General features: G+C 36.8%; 1 protein-coding gene across 1 annotated transcript in view; it reads right to left on the bottom strand.

Annotated features, from left to right (window-relative positions):
• Nucleotides 1-13,661, bottom strand: part of LOC129216865 (nose resistant to fluoxetine protein 6-like) — a 53,144-nt gene that overhangs the window by 5,204 nt on the left and 34,279 nt on the right. Inside the window, exons 10-13 of the mRNA XM_054851079.1 lie at nucleotides 11,384-11,463; nucleotides 11,142-11,264; nucleotides 4,041-4,161; nucleotides 1,591-1,777 (exon numbers count right to left, since the gene is read on the bottom strand). Of these exons, the coding sequence (XP_054707054.1) occupies nucleotides 1,591-1,777; nucleotides 4,041-4,161; nucleotides 11,142-11,264; nucleotides 11,384-11,463 (511 nt within the window). The remainder of the gene's footprint in view (nucleotides 1-1,590; nucleotides 1,778-4,040; nucleotides 4,162-11,141; nucleotides 11,265-11,383; nucleotides 11,464-13,661) is intronic.

Genomic DNA, 13,661 nt, shown 5'->3' on the forward strand with positions numbered 1-13,661 from the left:
TATTTATTACGCCAAACTTACAGCCATAAGTGATGTATCAAATGAAAGAGAAACTCAAACAGTTTTACATAATAGCCTTCAAGTGTTCAATGTGAGCACCACTCGGCACACGTCAAGACGATATGCGAGTTCTTCCCAAACTTTGATGAGTGTCTCATTAGTAATTGCTGCAACACCTGTTTCAATCTTGTTCCTTAATTCGGGAAGGTCGGCTGGCAGTGGAGGCACAGACACACGGTCCTTAATAAACCCCCAAAGATAGAAATCACACGGCGTTAGGTCGGGTGACCGTGGAGGTCATGGGAAAAAAGCCCTGTCATTAGCCCCTTACGGCCACATGGTATCACCTGGTGGATCACAACCGAACTTAATCCGGAACGCACGTTGCACAGTAACAACAGATTCCGACTTTGCAAACTGTAAAACACAAAACGCTTTCTGTTCTTTACTCGCCATCTTTGCTACAAGCGCTTTCTAGCGGATTGCAGCAGAAACATTCCACGCGCATGTGCACTGATGCCAACAAACAAAACTGTTTGAGTTTCTCTTTCATTTGATATATCACTTGTGGCTGTAAGTTTGGTGTAATAAATATTATAACATGCTAAAACCCCGCTATTCATTTTGAAACACCCTGTAGTTCAAATGGTAGGGGAATCTCTCCTCTGTCTTGGGGCAAGAGGTACTACTAGTAGCCCTGGTAGGTGCTGCTATACAGTATGGTTTAGAAAAGCATTTCAATGAAAGCCTGCCTGTGAAGTTATCTTTAAACGCGTTTCACTCAAAACTTGAAAATGCCCACTTACATCCCTTTGCTTCTCACTGCCTCATGTGCACAACAATTATATTAGGTGAAAGAGGCCAATCCAAAAGTTTATTTTAAAAAGTTTAGCTGTTCGTGGACCACAGGTTGAAAATAACTGTCTTAGGCAATGAAAATAAACATTACTACGCCTTTACCTAAAATTGGTATCCACGCAGTCATAGAGGAAAACGACAGTCTTTCAAACAGCGGAAAATTTTCTTGTGATTCGCCTATACCAAACGATTGATAAAACGAACTTTTCTTTACGTCACGTACGACCTAGAAGATCTTTCAACGAATATTAACTCAAAAAATATCATTCATTTTCTGGGTCGTTGACAAGAAATTTATTCTACTTTCTAATCTGGGCTCGAGAAGATTACAAATACAAATACAAATACAAAAGTGACGACCAGCAACAGGCTCTGGGCCCAGCTGGACTGGTCCTAGTCAATATACAATTCCCAGTGAAGATCAATGGCCCTCTTAAAACTATCTACTCCCTTGCTCATGACCACCTCTTTCGGTAAGCTGTTCCAAGGTTCCACTACCCTGCTAAAATAATAATTTTTCCTAATATCCATCCTAGCCTTAGATTTAAATAGCTTAAAACAATGACCTCTTGTCCTGTTTTCAGTGCTAAACTTCAGCCCCGTAACATCTTTCATTTTAATAAATTTAAACAACTGAATCATGTCCCCTCGGTCTCTCGAGATTAGATCTCGTGCAAGACATGAAATTATTTTCCAATTCAAAACGAACTTTACATTCCCACGTTCACGTACCTCCGTATCCCGTGACGCAGGCGAACGTGACCCACGCTACACCGATCGTGAAGGTGGTCCTGTGCAGAGCTGCGAAAACCGAAGACAGGAACGGTCCGTGCGGCTCTCCGATATTCCAGCGGTGGGCTCCGTACAGCGAAGTCAGAGCCAGAGTGATCGAGACACTCCACCCGAAAATAAGAGTCATCTAAAACAGTTGAAAATGGATCATTAACAACATTTTGTAGTCCTACAATACTATTTTTAATTGTTATATAATACTAGCTGCACCCGACGCGCGTTGCTACGCCAACAAAAAAATACATCATTATACTGATTTTCATGACAATCGGTTGAACCGGGCAGAAGTTGCTACCCTGCAGTGCCACCTAGTGGCGAGTGGCTTCAATGAGCATATTATGCACCTTCTCCGTGGAAAAATACACACATATATATATAGCAATTTTCATAATAATCGGTCCAGGTATCAAGTGAAGCCGTGACTATACTCGAATTTTGTACTCACGCAGTTTGCAAGATCAATCAATCGCTAAAAATATCAAAAAGAAAAAGTTTTAAATCCCCCCGTTGCACGAAAAGCCATAAAACAATAAAGAAAGAATTTATTTATTCAAACTCAAGAAAAATGGCAACAGCTAACTTCTTATCAATGAGATCTTTCACGCGAATTAATTTCTGCAGTCGATCATTTTATTCGTATTTATCCAATGGATTGTGACTTAAATTGCAATAAAAAAGGAACTATCGATCGGATTTTTTTCGAACTGGTCTATAAACATTCCCAGTACCAAAAATAACAAACGGTGAAAGTTTCAGCCAAATCTGCCGGGTAGTTTTTGAGTTCATGGATGACATACAGACAAACATTCATTTATATATATATAGATTTGCGACGACAGCACGCAGAGTCATGCTTCACCTATGGGGCTTCTGTTTTCGATCTTGTTTCTTTCGCCCCGATAGTTTTGGGCCGTTGTTCTTCTAAGATTATGTATCCAGACTTTTGCGTTGCATTTTATTTGTTAATGGCACAGACTGAAATCCGGCTTTCTACAGAATGCCTTTACATTGTATATCTTTATCTTTACTAATAATAAAGCTGAAAGTCCCTCTGTCTGTCAGGATCTCTGTGACGCGCATAGCGCCTAGACCGTTTGCCCGATTTTCATGAAATTTGGATCAAAGTTAGTTCGTAGCATGGGGGTGTGCACCTCGAAGCGATTTTTCGAAAATTCGGTGAGGTTCTTTTTCTATGCTAATTTTAAGAACAAAAATATCATAAGATGGACGAGTAAATTACGAAATTATCATAACGTGCGAAAGGTAACATGGGCACAAGCCAATTGGCGAGATACGAAATTATCATAACGTGGAACCGTAACATGGGTGCAAGCCAATTGGCGAGAAAATTCACCATACATTATTTGTAAATATACAGGCGAACCAAACGACCTTTTAAGTTTTCTATTACGGACAAAGCCGTACGGGTACCACTAGTAATTTCTAAAACTGGCAGAACGCCTAAATGAAACGGTTCATATAGTATCACTATTACTTTGGAATTCCACTGTTCTATAGAATGCCAAATGATAAACCGGCAAAATATGATCAACGAATATCACAAGGGAAGGCATGTGACTTTTAACAAGCATATCTGACTCGGCGTTTGTCATTTTCAGAAGTGTCAAAGTACGATATTTAGCTGAAATTTGTTCAACAAAAAATTAGTCAATAGTTCTCATGTTTCATACTTAGCCTCAAAACGTCCGACATTAAAAACAATGCCTGTACATGCCGATTTTTCATACTTTGTTGGTAACAAGTTTTTTTTTTTATATTTTTCCAGAATTAGCGCTTGTAATTCTATAGAATGCCTCGATAAAGTATGCAATCATTATCATATTTCATACGTTGCCTATGAACATCCGGCGTTGTACACAATACCTACACAATGTATAGAATACTAGAACTTCATACTTAGCCGGTAACATATGTAACCTACGTTCCTTATCAGAACCTTTCTTCATACCTTGCCTGAACTTTATTTGGCATTCTATAGAGTGCTTAGGACTTATATACAATGCCTAGAGGAAAATGGCAATAATTCTCATATTGCATTCTTTGCCTATGAACATCCGGCGTTGTACACAATACCTACACAATGTATAGAATACTAGCACTTCATACTTAGCCGGTAACATATGTGCCTTATCAGAACCTTTCTTCATACCTTGCCTGAACTTTATTTGGCATTCTATAGAGTGCTTAGGAGTTATATACAATGACTAGAGGAAAATGGCAATAATTCTCATATTGCATTCTTTGCCTAAAACATCCGGCATTATATACAGTGCCTATTTATTCTATAGAATAACGGCACTTTGTCGGTGACAGATGCATCGACAATATTTCTGCTAAACACACTGCTAAACTGAATCTGAATACTGTACCTTATTCATGCGTATGTCTTTGCATCTCAGTATAAGAACTCCAGAAAGAAATCCCACGAAGTAAGGTCCCGCATGAGTGAACGTCATCAGATGAATGGAGTCGATCGTCTCCTGGATCATCCTACGAGTGGAAATTGAATTTATGATTTGAATTTAGATGAAGTACACTGTTAAAACAATTTTCTTAGCATTGGGACAAAATCGCTTTTTTTTGAGCAATCACGATTGCTTATTGCTTTCATTTGACTGTTTTTGGCGTCCTATCATTTTATTTTCCCACCAGCAACCTCTGCAGCATCACCGGCGACCGGCTCCTCACGATGCTGCTCCTATAGCGAAAGCCGTCTCCAGGTTGCATCCATGTCCTACACACACGCGCATACATACTCAACTACACACACACGCACACATACACATACAAACACATACACGCACATACACATACACCTACACACATACACACACACACCTACACACATACACACACAAACACACACAAACACATACAGACACCTACACATACAAACACACCACAACATACACACACACATACACACAACTACCCACACACTTATGCCAGCACACAGACACACACACATGCCTACACACACACATACACATACCCCCTGCACACAAACACACATACACCCCACACACAAAAACACACGCTTACATATACACACACACTCGTGATTGCGAAAAACAAAATTTGAATTCAAGATGACAAAATTCAAATTAATTTTTCTTTTATTTTATTTATTGATTTTTGGGGGGGGGGGGGACATTCTTACTCAAAACAACGGCTCCGAGACAATTTGGCTTATACTTGAAAAGTAAGAGCTCTTACTTCTGAAATCAACCCTCTTCTCAAAAACGATTCACCATATTACCGCTTTGAACTCAGAAATAAACACAAGCGGTATTACCACAAGCGGAATAGACCGGTTTCAAAAATGAAAACTGGTCGAATTGGTTTGAAAATACGAATGCTTCAAAAATGAACACATGTTGTACCATTCGTGAGTATAGTATTTTGATCGCTTGTAATTCTTACAAAGCTAAGTAGTCCATGGAATTATTCGCTCCCTTTGGGAGCTTAAACAGTCTGGACGGGCCGTAATCGAACTGAAGCCGATATACATTATAAATACGAGAAGTAACGTTCGGAATTTTTTTATAGTGTAACGGAAAGTGAAATGATTATTGCTTTTCATTGATTGCTTTCATTCGCAGTGTTCCAGGTCTAAAGTGCAAAATGCTAATATTTTCTTGTATTCGTACGTTGAAAGGAGAAATTCAACTCCCGCTTTCCTTTCTGCGCATGCTTTATTTTTGAGATGGTCTGCTCACTTGAATTCAAATTTGACATTTACATATTTCTAAGTCAAAACGGCTTGAAAGAATGAGAAGATTAATGTGTTTTCATTTCTAAGAAGATGATTTTTAACAGTGCATACATTCATACGGTGATTTGAAAACAAGCTCGGATCGGAAAACAAAATAGGGAAATTGCAAGGGAAACAGCTTTCACATTTAATGGAGTTATTGCCTCTTTTCTTTGTCATGATTTTAACAAAGCAGCAATAAACATGAATAATGAAAAAAAAAAAAAAAAACAAATTAATGAAGTTAAACTTGGCGAATCGTGGGGTAAACACAGGGTGTTCAAAACTCCTTGACACTTTCAAAAAATTCACTGAAAAGCAACAAGTTGTGGCATGAATATGCGGTTTGCCCCATAGTAATTCTCTGGTTTAAGATTTCACTTATGTGAATCGAAAAAATAAGGAAAAGAAAGAAAGAAAGAAGTGTTGGGGGTATGTGTGTTTGTGCGTATAGGTATGTGTGTGTGTGTGTAGGCATGTGTGTTTGTGTCTGTGTGCTGGCATAAGTGTGTAGGTAGTTGTGTGTATGAATGTGTGTGTGGGGGGTATGTGTATGTAGGCATATGTGTTTGTGTCTGCGTGCAGGCATGAATTTGTGGGTAGTTTTGTGTCTGTATGTATGCGTGTGTGTATGTGTAGGTGTCTGTATGTATGCGTGTGTGTATATGTTTGTGTATGTGTGTGCATGTGGTGGTGTGTGTGTATGTGTGTGTAGGTGTATGTGTGAGTATGTGTTTGTGTGTGTGTGTGTGTGCATGTGTGTGTGTAGTTGTGTATGTATGCGCGTGTGTGTGTAGGACATGGATGCAACCTGGAGACTGTTTTCGCTAAAGGAGCAGCATCGTGAGGAGCCGGTCGACGGTGGTGCTGCAGAGGGTGGCGGGGGGAAAATAAAATCATAGGACATAAAAAAAAAAAAAAAAAAACAGTCAAGTGAGAACACTAAGCAATCGTGATTGCTCAAAAAAGTGTGATTGTAAGAAATCGTTGTTTCGTCGCAGTGAGAAAAACAAACGTCATGTGAGGTGTTTAATCATGTTATTAATCAGAAATCAATACCTTTCATTAACAGTGTTTAAAGTTTGTACCGTTTGTGGACATGGGATGAACTTGGGTAGGGGAGAGTGTTGAACCTTGGGACGTTTGTACCTTGGGACCTTGCTATTTTCTAAGAATCTATTTTTAGCAGTCATGTTTTTTGTAACCTCTAATAGTAACCTTCACCACTAAATGGTGCCATAGTAAAAATCACCATCAAATGAGTAAAATTGACGATTTTGTGAGAGAAAAAAAATTCATGACTCCAAATTAAATATTTTCTTCATTTTTGTTTCATTTTCTGTCTTTGTAAAACTAATCTACTGAATTTTATTTTGTGATAAAAGAGAAGTACTTTAAATGTTTTGGTTATGAGAAAATAATGAGTTTGATAGTGCATCTAGATTAGCCACTATTTTGGTTTTTCTTAAACGACGTGGTGATTGTACCTTGGGACAGCCAAATATATTGTGCCTAGGACACGTTTCTAAGTACAACATATACATGGTTCTTAATAATTAACACATGTTTAGGAACAATGTTCTAATCTTATGTAGTCTTTTAAACGCATTTAATGTTAGATAACAATTCATAATTCATTATTCATAATTTAATTCATTACCATGAAAATATATATATATATATATATATATATATATATATATATATATATATATATATATATATATACATACTTTCCCATATGTACAACAGAATGTGTCCCAAGGTACAATAGGATGTGATTCCTTGGGACAGCTTGGAACTCTTGCTTTAAATGGCTGACAATATCTTATTTTCAAACTGTCTGAATTTAAAGAAAAATATTGCATAGAAATATGTTGAGGTATTGTAATGTGCCTTTTAGATTTTAAATCTGATTCAAATAATTGGCGTTAAAAATTAAAATATGAAAAATGTCCCAAGGTACAACAAGGTCCCAACCCCCTACCGTTTGTGATTCGAGCAATACACGGTGCGCACATTGAACTCTGGTAATGAAAGGTTTCTGCTTAATAAAATGATTAAACACCTCACATGATGTTCGTTTTTCTTGTTGTAATGATGCGGAGGTTACTTTAATTATACGTTTTTCTTTTTCAAGTCTCCCTTTTTTACTTTCTTCTATATCTAATACATAGAAGAAAGTATTGGATTCGTGCAAATTTTCGAATTTTGACGGATTCGAACGTTTTGAGGTGTGCTGAGTCCATTTCGACTATTTTTGGAAAATGTCTGTCTGTGTGTATGTGTGTGTGTGTGTATGTGTGTCACGTCTGTGTGTGACCAGTTTTTCCTGGCCGCTCTACAGCAAAAACTACCGCATGAAATCGAACGAAATTTGGTACACATATGTGCCCCTATGTGAACTTGTGCCCATTGGTTTTTGGAGCGAATTCTTCCAAGGGGGGTGGAGCAATGGGACGTTTTTTGAGTTACGCGTGATTGCTATTCCTCAGGAAGTAACTGGCGGAATCAAACAAACTTTGGTCCATGTGTTGCCATTAAAAGGAACAGGTGCTGATTCAACTTTGGTGTCAATAACTCAAACGGGGGTTGAGCTACAGAACGTTTTTTTGTCGTCAATTGTGACTGCTGTATCTCAAGAAATAATGAACGGAATGAAGGAAAAATTTATCGGCAAGTAGCCCTTAGTGGGTATAAAAGCTGATTTTATTTTGGTGTCAACAGCTAAAAAGGGGGTAGCGCAATCGCCCGTTCTTTTTTTCCATTGTGAGTGCCCTATCTCAAGAAGTAATGCTACGTTCTGGTTGAAATTTGGAATATATGTGAATCCATATGTAAACAGGCTTTGGTTCAATTTTGACACCAATCGCTCCAAGGCTTTTTTTTTTTTTCGAATAAAAATAGCTTTATTAATGCAACAATAAGAAAGATAAATCGTAATAGATTGTCGTCTGCGTATTTCTCGTGATTTTAATTGTATGGAAATGATCGGAAATATTATCTGAATGATTTAAAATTTTTAACTGTTGCCATCTTATGTTTGTTAACAAATAAAATATTTGTAATTAATTCAAGCAAGGCTTTTAAAATAACTTTCAATTTTCGCTCTTTGCTTTGCTTTTGCAATAATTCAGACATTGGGATGGTCGTCAAGTTTTTGCATGTGTAATTTTGTTTTTGTTGGGAATATTGCTTCCTCGTCAAGCATGGGGAGGGATCAGAAAAAAAAAAAAGAAAAATATAGAAGAAAGTTTCGTGATGGCCACAACATACTAGTTTTATTCTTACGATGTCATGAAAAAATTCTTTAACCTGTTAAATATTATGGCGCAAGCCGCATATATTTGCGACAATTAGTTGCTTTCCCATTATTTTTTAAAATGTGTCTGGGACTTTTCGGACTTCCTGTAATATTACTACTAGGTAGCTACAGTTCAGTTGTTTCAGGAATAACTAAACAATTAACGTTTTTACTTTTTTTTTACGAAAAAGGAAGTATTGTATTCGCAAAAAAAATTTCACCCAAAAATCGGTCTTAATTTCCATTTTGCTCACCCCCAAATGAATATTGAGTTTTTTTTTTTTCAACCCGACCACACGTGGATATGTGCCTAGGAACGTACAGACACTCGAAATATCCATTTTGACTATTCCCGAGTTAATTACAACGAGTTTTCTCGTGACGTCTGTATGTACGTATGTATGTGCGTATGTGTGTATGTATGTCGCATAACTCAAGAACGGAATGTCCTAGAATGTTGAAATTTGGTACGTAGACTCCTAGTGGGGTCTAGTTGTGCACCATCTTTTTTGGTTGCATTCTGATGCTCCAAAAGGGGTCTTTTGCTCCCTTTTAGGGGGAAATCATTGTTAACTTTGATGTAAACTCAAGTGGTGTTATAATTTGGCGGACACTTGGAGATATATATTACCAGACTTTTGGTCGCCAAGTTTTGTCGCCAACTTGGCAACAAAGTTGGCATTTTTTATTATTATTATTTTTTAAATCCTGGTTTTAATTTGTCCACTGTTGGTGATATTTAGAGAGTAAACTATTGAATCATATTAAAACTGCCAATAATGAGAACTTGACATTAAATTGGAGTAAAAGGAAGTCATGTGATGCACACATCAACTCGTTTCATAAAGAATGAGAACACTTATTTAAATTTTATTCAAATGTTATCTTACAGCAATTCTAAAATTTATTTAATTCGAAGCACTTATGTCTTCTTTCGAACTTAAATGTTCGACAAAACTACAAATGCCTATTTTGCCAAGTGTGTAGTTACCTAGTGTAGTACTTTCCCATGAAAGGCAATTCAGTGAGAACTGATAAATTTAAATTCATTCTTATTTCTTTTTGGGCCGTGGTAGCCTGATCGGTAGGGCATTGGACTCGGGCCCGGAGGGTCCTGAGTTCGAACCTCGATGGTCGAAGACCCACCGTCGTCATTAAAGGGGACTGGGCGACGTTAAATATGCTCGTGGTCTCAATGCCCTCCAAGTGAAACGATACCTCTGGGGGTGCTAGCACCAGGTAGCTATTAGCTCCTGGACTAGCTCTAAATTCTCATTAACTGTTCGATCCGGTGATGGTGCTGCCATCTATCGGTATATAAAATAATGGAGGCAAGGCACTTTGTATGCAGTCCTCGACATAAATACAGTTGTAGTCAGTTGTGACTCTTGAATAGAATAGAATAGAATATTTCTTTTTTTCTTTCTCTTTTGCCCAGCTGTTTACTGTTTGAAGCAGTTGGAATGGCTGTTTCAAGCAACAAACAACTAAACGCTTCGACGGATCTTTTCTTTTTCCTGTTTTGAGGTGCATCCATGTCTCAGACGGGTATCCTTTATGCATTTATTTTTATTCATTTTTTCATTTTTTAAATACTGATTCACTATAGTACTTCTTGTCAGTGTCAAATGACATACATAGGACAGACTCGACGTTCTCTTAAATTCCGTATTAAGGAACATGAAAATTATGTCAAAAAGCAAGATTTAAAACGTTCCTCGATTGCACAACACTGTTGGTCTTTCAATCATATTTTCGATTTTTCTTCTGCCAAGGTTATTCATGGGTGTTCCTCGATTTATGATTTAGATTTTTGGGAATCCTATTACATTTAGAAAAATTCTGCTTCAACACTTAATGATCTCTCGAGTACTCCCCCTTTCCCCAGTGCTTGGAAATCTTATCTTTAAACTTTTTTCTGTCTGTGACGTTTTTCCGCACTATAGGTGTCGTTGCTGTTCTGTGACGCATGTGTTTCCGGTGCCATGTCTATTTACTTTGCTTCCTTCCATTTTTTTGTTCATTTATCGTTCGGTTTATATTGTGTGAACTTTTCGTTCTTCTTTTTTGCACTGATGAAGGGGCTTGCATATGACAGCCCCGAAACAGCTGTTTGCTGAGTTTTTAACTCTATTTTACTACTTTATTTATACTTTATGCACGTTGCTGTCATTTTTACTGATTCACTGTTTTCAGATAATTTTGCTAGTTAATTCAAAAACTTTAAAATAAATTGAAAAAAAATGTTTTAACATTATATTTGACGTGTTCATGACTTGAAATTTCTCGCATAGTGCCTTGAGAGACGGATGCTCCGTCTGAAGATTGACACAACTTTATCATATTGATGATAATGATGACCACATTGAAATTAGTTTTCACAGCATTTGTGAATTTGTAATATCAACTTACAAATCATTTCCAGTCGACACAGGTATGATGGGCGGCAAGTCCTTCGTGTATGTTAAGAAGCCTACTGCTCCATTACACAGAAAAATAACAACAACGATGAGAAACAGGCCGATTGATTGAGATCTTTAAGAAAAAAAGCAAAATTAGTCAAACATCATTTTCTACCTTTTCAAGACAATTATTTACTTAATTTTAAGAATTTGATTCATATTTTTAATAGAAAATTATGTAATGTGTCGTACCTGTGAAAAATAAATAGGAAAATAACTGAAAAGACATGAAGTTGGAAATCTGCCGATAGGAACCATGTTGGATGTATGCACTGCAATAAAATTTAAGTTTAGCTGCAACATATACAGGAAAAACATGAACGTTAAAATAAATTTGGAGTAAGTAATGTAATATATGAAATACACCACCAGCTCAGTCATTTACAGCCGAGGGCTGCAGTTTCGTGCTTATTAGCACTCATCAGCCCGGCATAGGAAAGTGACTGAGCTGGAGATGGAAAACCTCTTACGGAAGTCAAGAGTGCCAAACAAACTGGTAGCTAATATAGAATTAGCACAGACCAGACGAGTGACCGAAACAACGGTTCGGTTCAACTCGAAGATTGAAGGCAAGGCATGGCTTATTCAGTAAATTACCGCACAATTAGCCAGGGCTAAAGCAGAAATACATGAAATACACCGCCAGCTCAGTCATTTCCAGCCGAGGACTGCAGTTTCGTGCTTATTAGCCGGTAATATACTGAATATACCATGCCTTGCCTTCAATCTTCGAGTTGAACCGAACCATTGCTTCGATCACTCGTCTGGTCTGTGCTAATTCTATATTAGCTACCAGTTTATTTGGCACTCTTGGCTTCCGTAAGAGGTTTTCCATCTCCAGCTCAGTCACTTTCCTACGCCGGGCTGATGAGTGCTAATAAGCACGAAACTGCAGTCCTCGTCTGGAAATGACTCAGCTAGCGGTGTATTTCATGTATATCTGCTTTAGCCCTGGCTAATTGGCGGTAATTTACTGAATAAGTAATGTAACTATATTATTTGATAATTACCGGATGAAAATTATTGATCTGTATAAGAAATTATTTTTGATAATATTTGAACCACTAGCAAGATTCAATCAAAATGTGAAGATTAAATAGTTCATTTTTTAATCCTGTGCAATATTTTTTTTAAATGAAAATGTCGATGTACACCATTTCACAGTGAATATCGATCGTCCAAGGGTATTCTTTGGGCAATAACAACTTGATTGTGACTCAGAAAATTTAACTGAGGACAAGCGGAAGACAACTGGTTGAAATCTCACACTAATCAAAAGTTTGAGAAACGAAGACAGTTCAAAATCATGTTAAAAAAATCTCAACCCCGATTATCCAAAGCGACAAAAATTTCGAAAAGATATGATTCATGCTAGACGGATCACGACCGACTTGAGAACTTGCCAGTGAGAAGTTATCTTATACCACCTATTTCCTTTAGAGTAATGTTAAAAGTGTTTTTTAGTTTAAAATAATTCATTTACTATTCATTATAAACACCAAGTGTTACATAAAAAATAGTATTATTTGATGAAGCAAATAAATATTTGGAGAAACAAAATTTAAAAAAAAATATTACTTTAATTTCCATTATTATTGTTTATATAAAGATTAAATGGAAACAAATCGATTAAATAAAGGATAGAGGATTGAGGCAAATATTTCGCGTTATTGCGAGTTTAATATATGTGCATTTAAGGAAATCATGAATTATTTCTTAGCTACGAGATAAAAAAAAATAAAAAACCACGTTACTCCGAGACCGTGTATCTTGTCGAAGTTTAAGTAGGGAAATTAATTATTACAAAGTTTAAAACCTTTTACGTGAGGGAGAAAAAACATTATTTTCCATTGTAGCAATGGTAATTGCGGTTAATCTTTTTGATAAAAATGTACTATTTAAATTTAGGTTAATATAGGCACTGCAAATATAGGTTTAAAAATATTTTAACTTATATTTGCAGTTTAGAATTAAATTGATTTTGACTTTTCATTTAGTTGCCCACATTATAATTTGTATTTATTTCAACTAATTTAGTCAATTAATACACTTTCTTACTAATAGCAGCAAGTTTTGCAATGCTGGTCAAGTGGGGCATTTTACCTGGTGTAGTGGGGCGAACTGTCTGACTGTCAAGGTAATATGCCCCAAAGCTGCAGTTTTGTTTTTTTGCAGTAAAAACTTTTATTCGTAGTTTTTAACCACGATAAATTTTACACAGCACCTGGACCTACATTAAGAGAGACGGGGGGTATTATCTTTTAATTTTCGTTAACATATTTTTTTTTTTAAAGTTTCTGCTTAGGTGGGGCAAGATCACCGGACACTCTATATTGCGAGTTCTGGGGGAAAGATTAAATGAAGTGCAACTTTCCTGCGCAAAAAATCATTTTTAAATGTACCGCTACATTCATATCATGTTTTCATTGTTATTAAGCGCTGCATTTACTGTTACTTGAAACTGTTTTCC

This window comes from Uloborus diversus, chromosome 2, assembly GCF_026930045.1.
Source record: "Uloborus diversus isolate 005 chromosome 2, Udiv.v.3.1, whole genome shotgun sequence".
NCBI lineage: Eukaryota > Metazoa > Arthropoda > Arachnida > Araneae > Uloboridae > Uloborus > Uloborus diversus.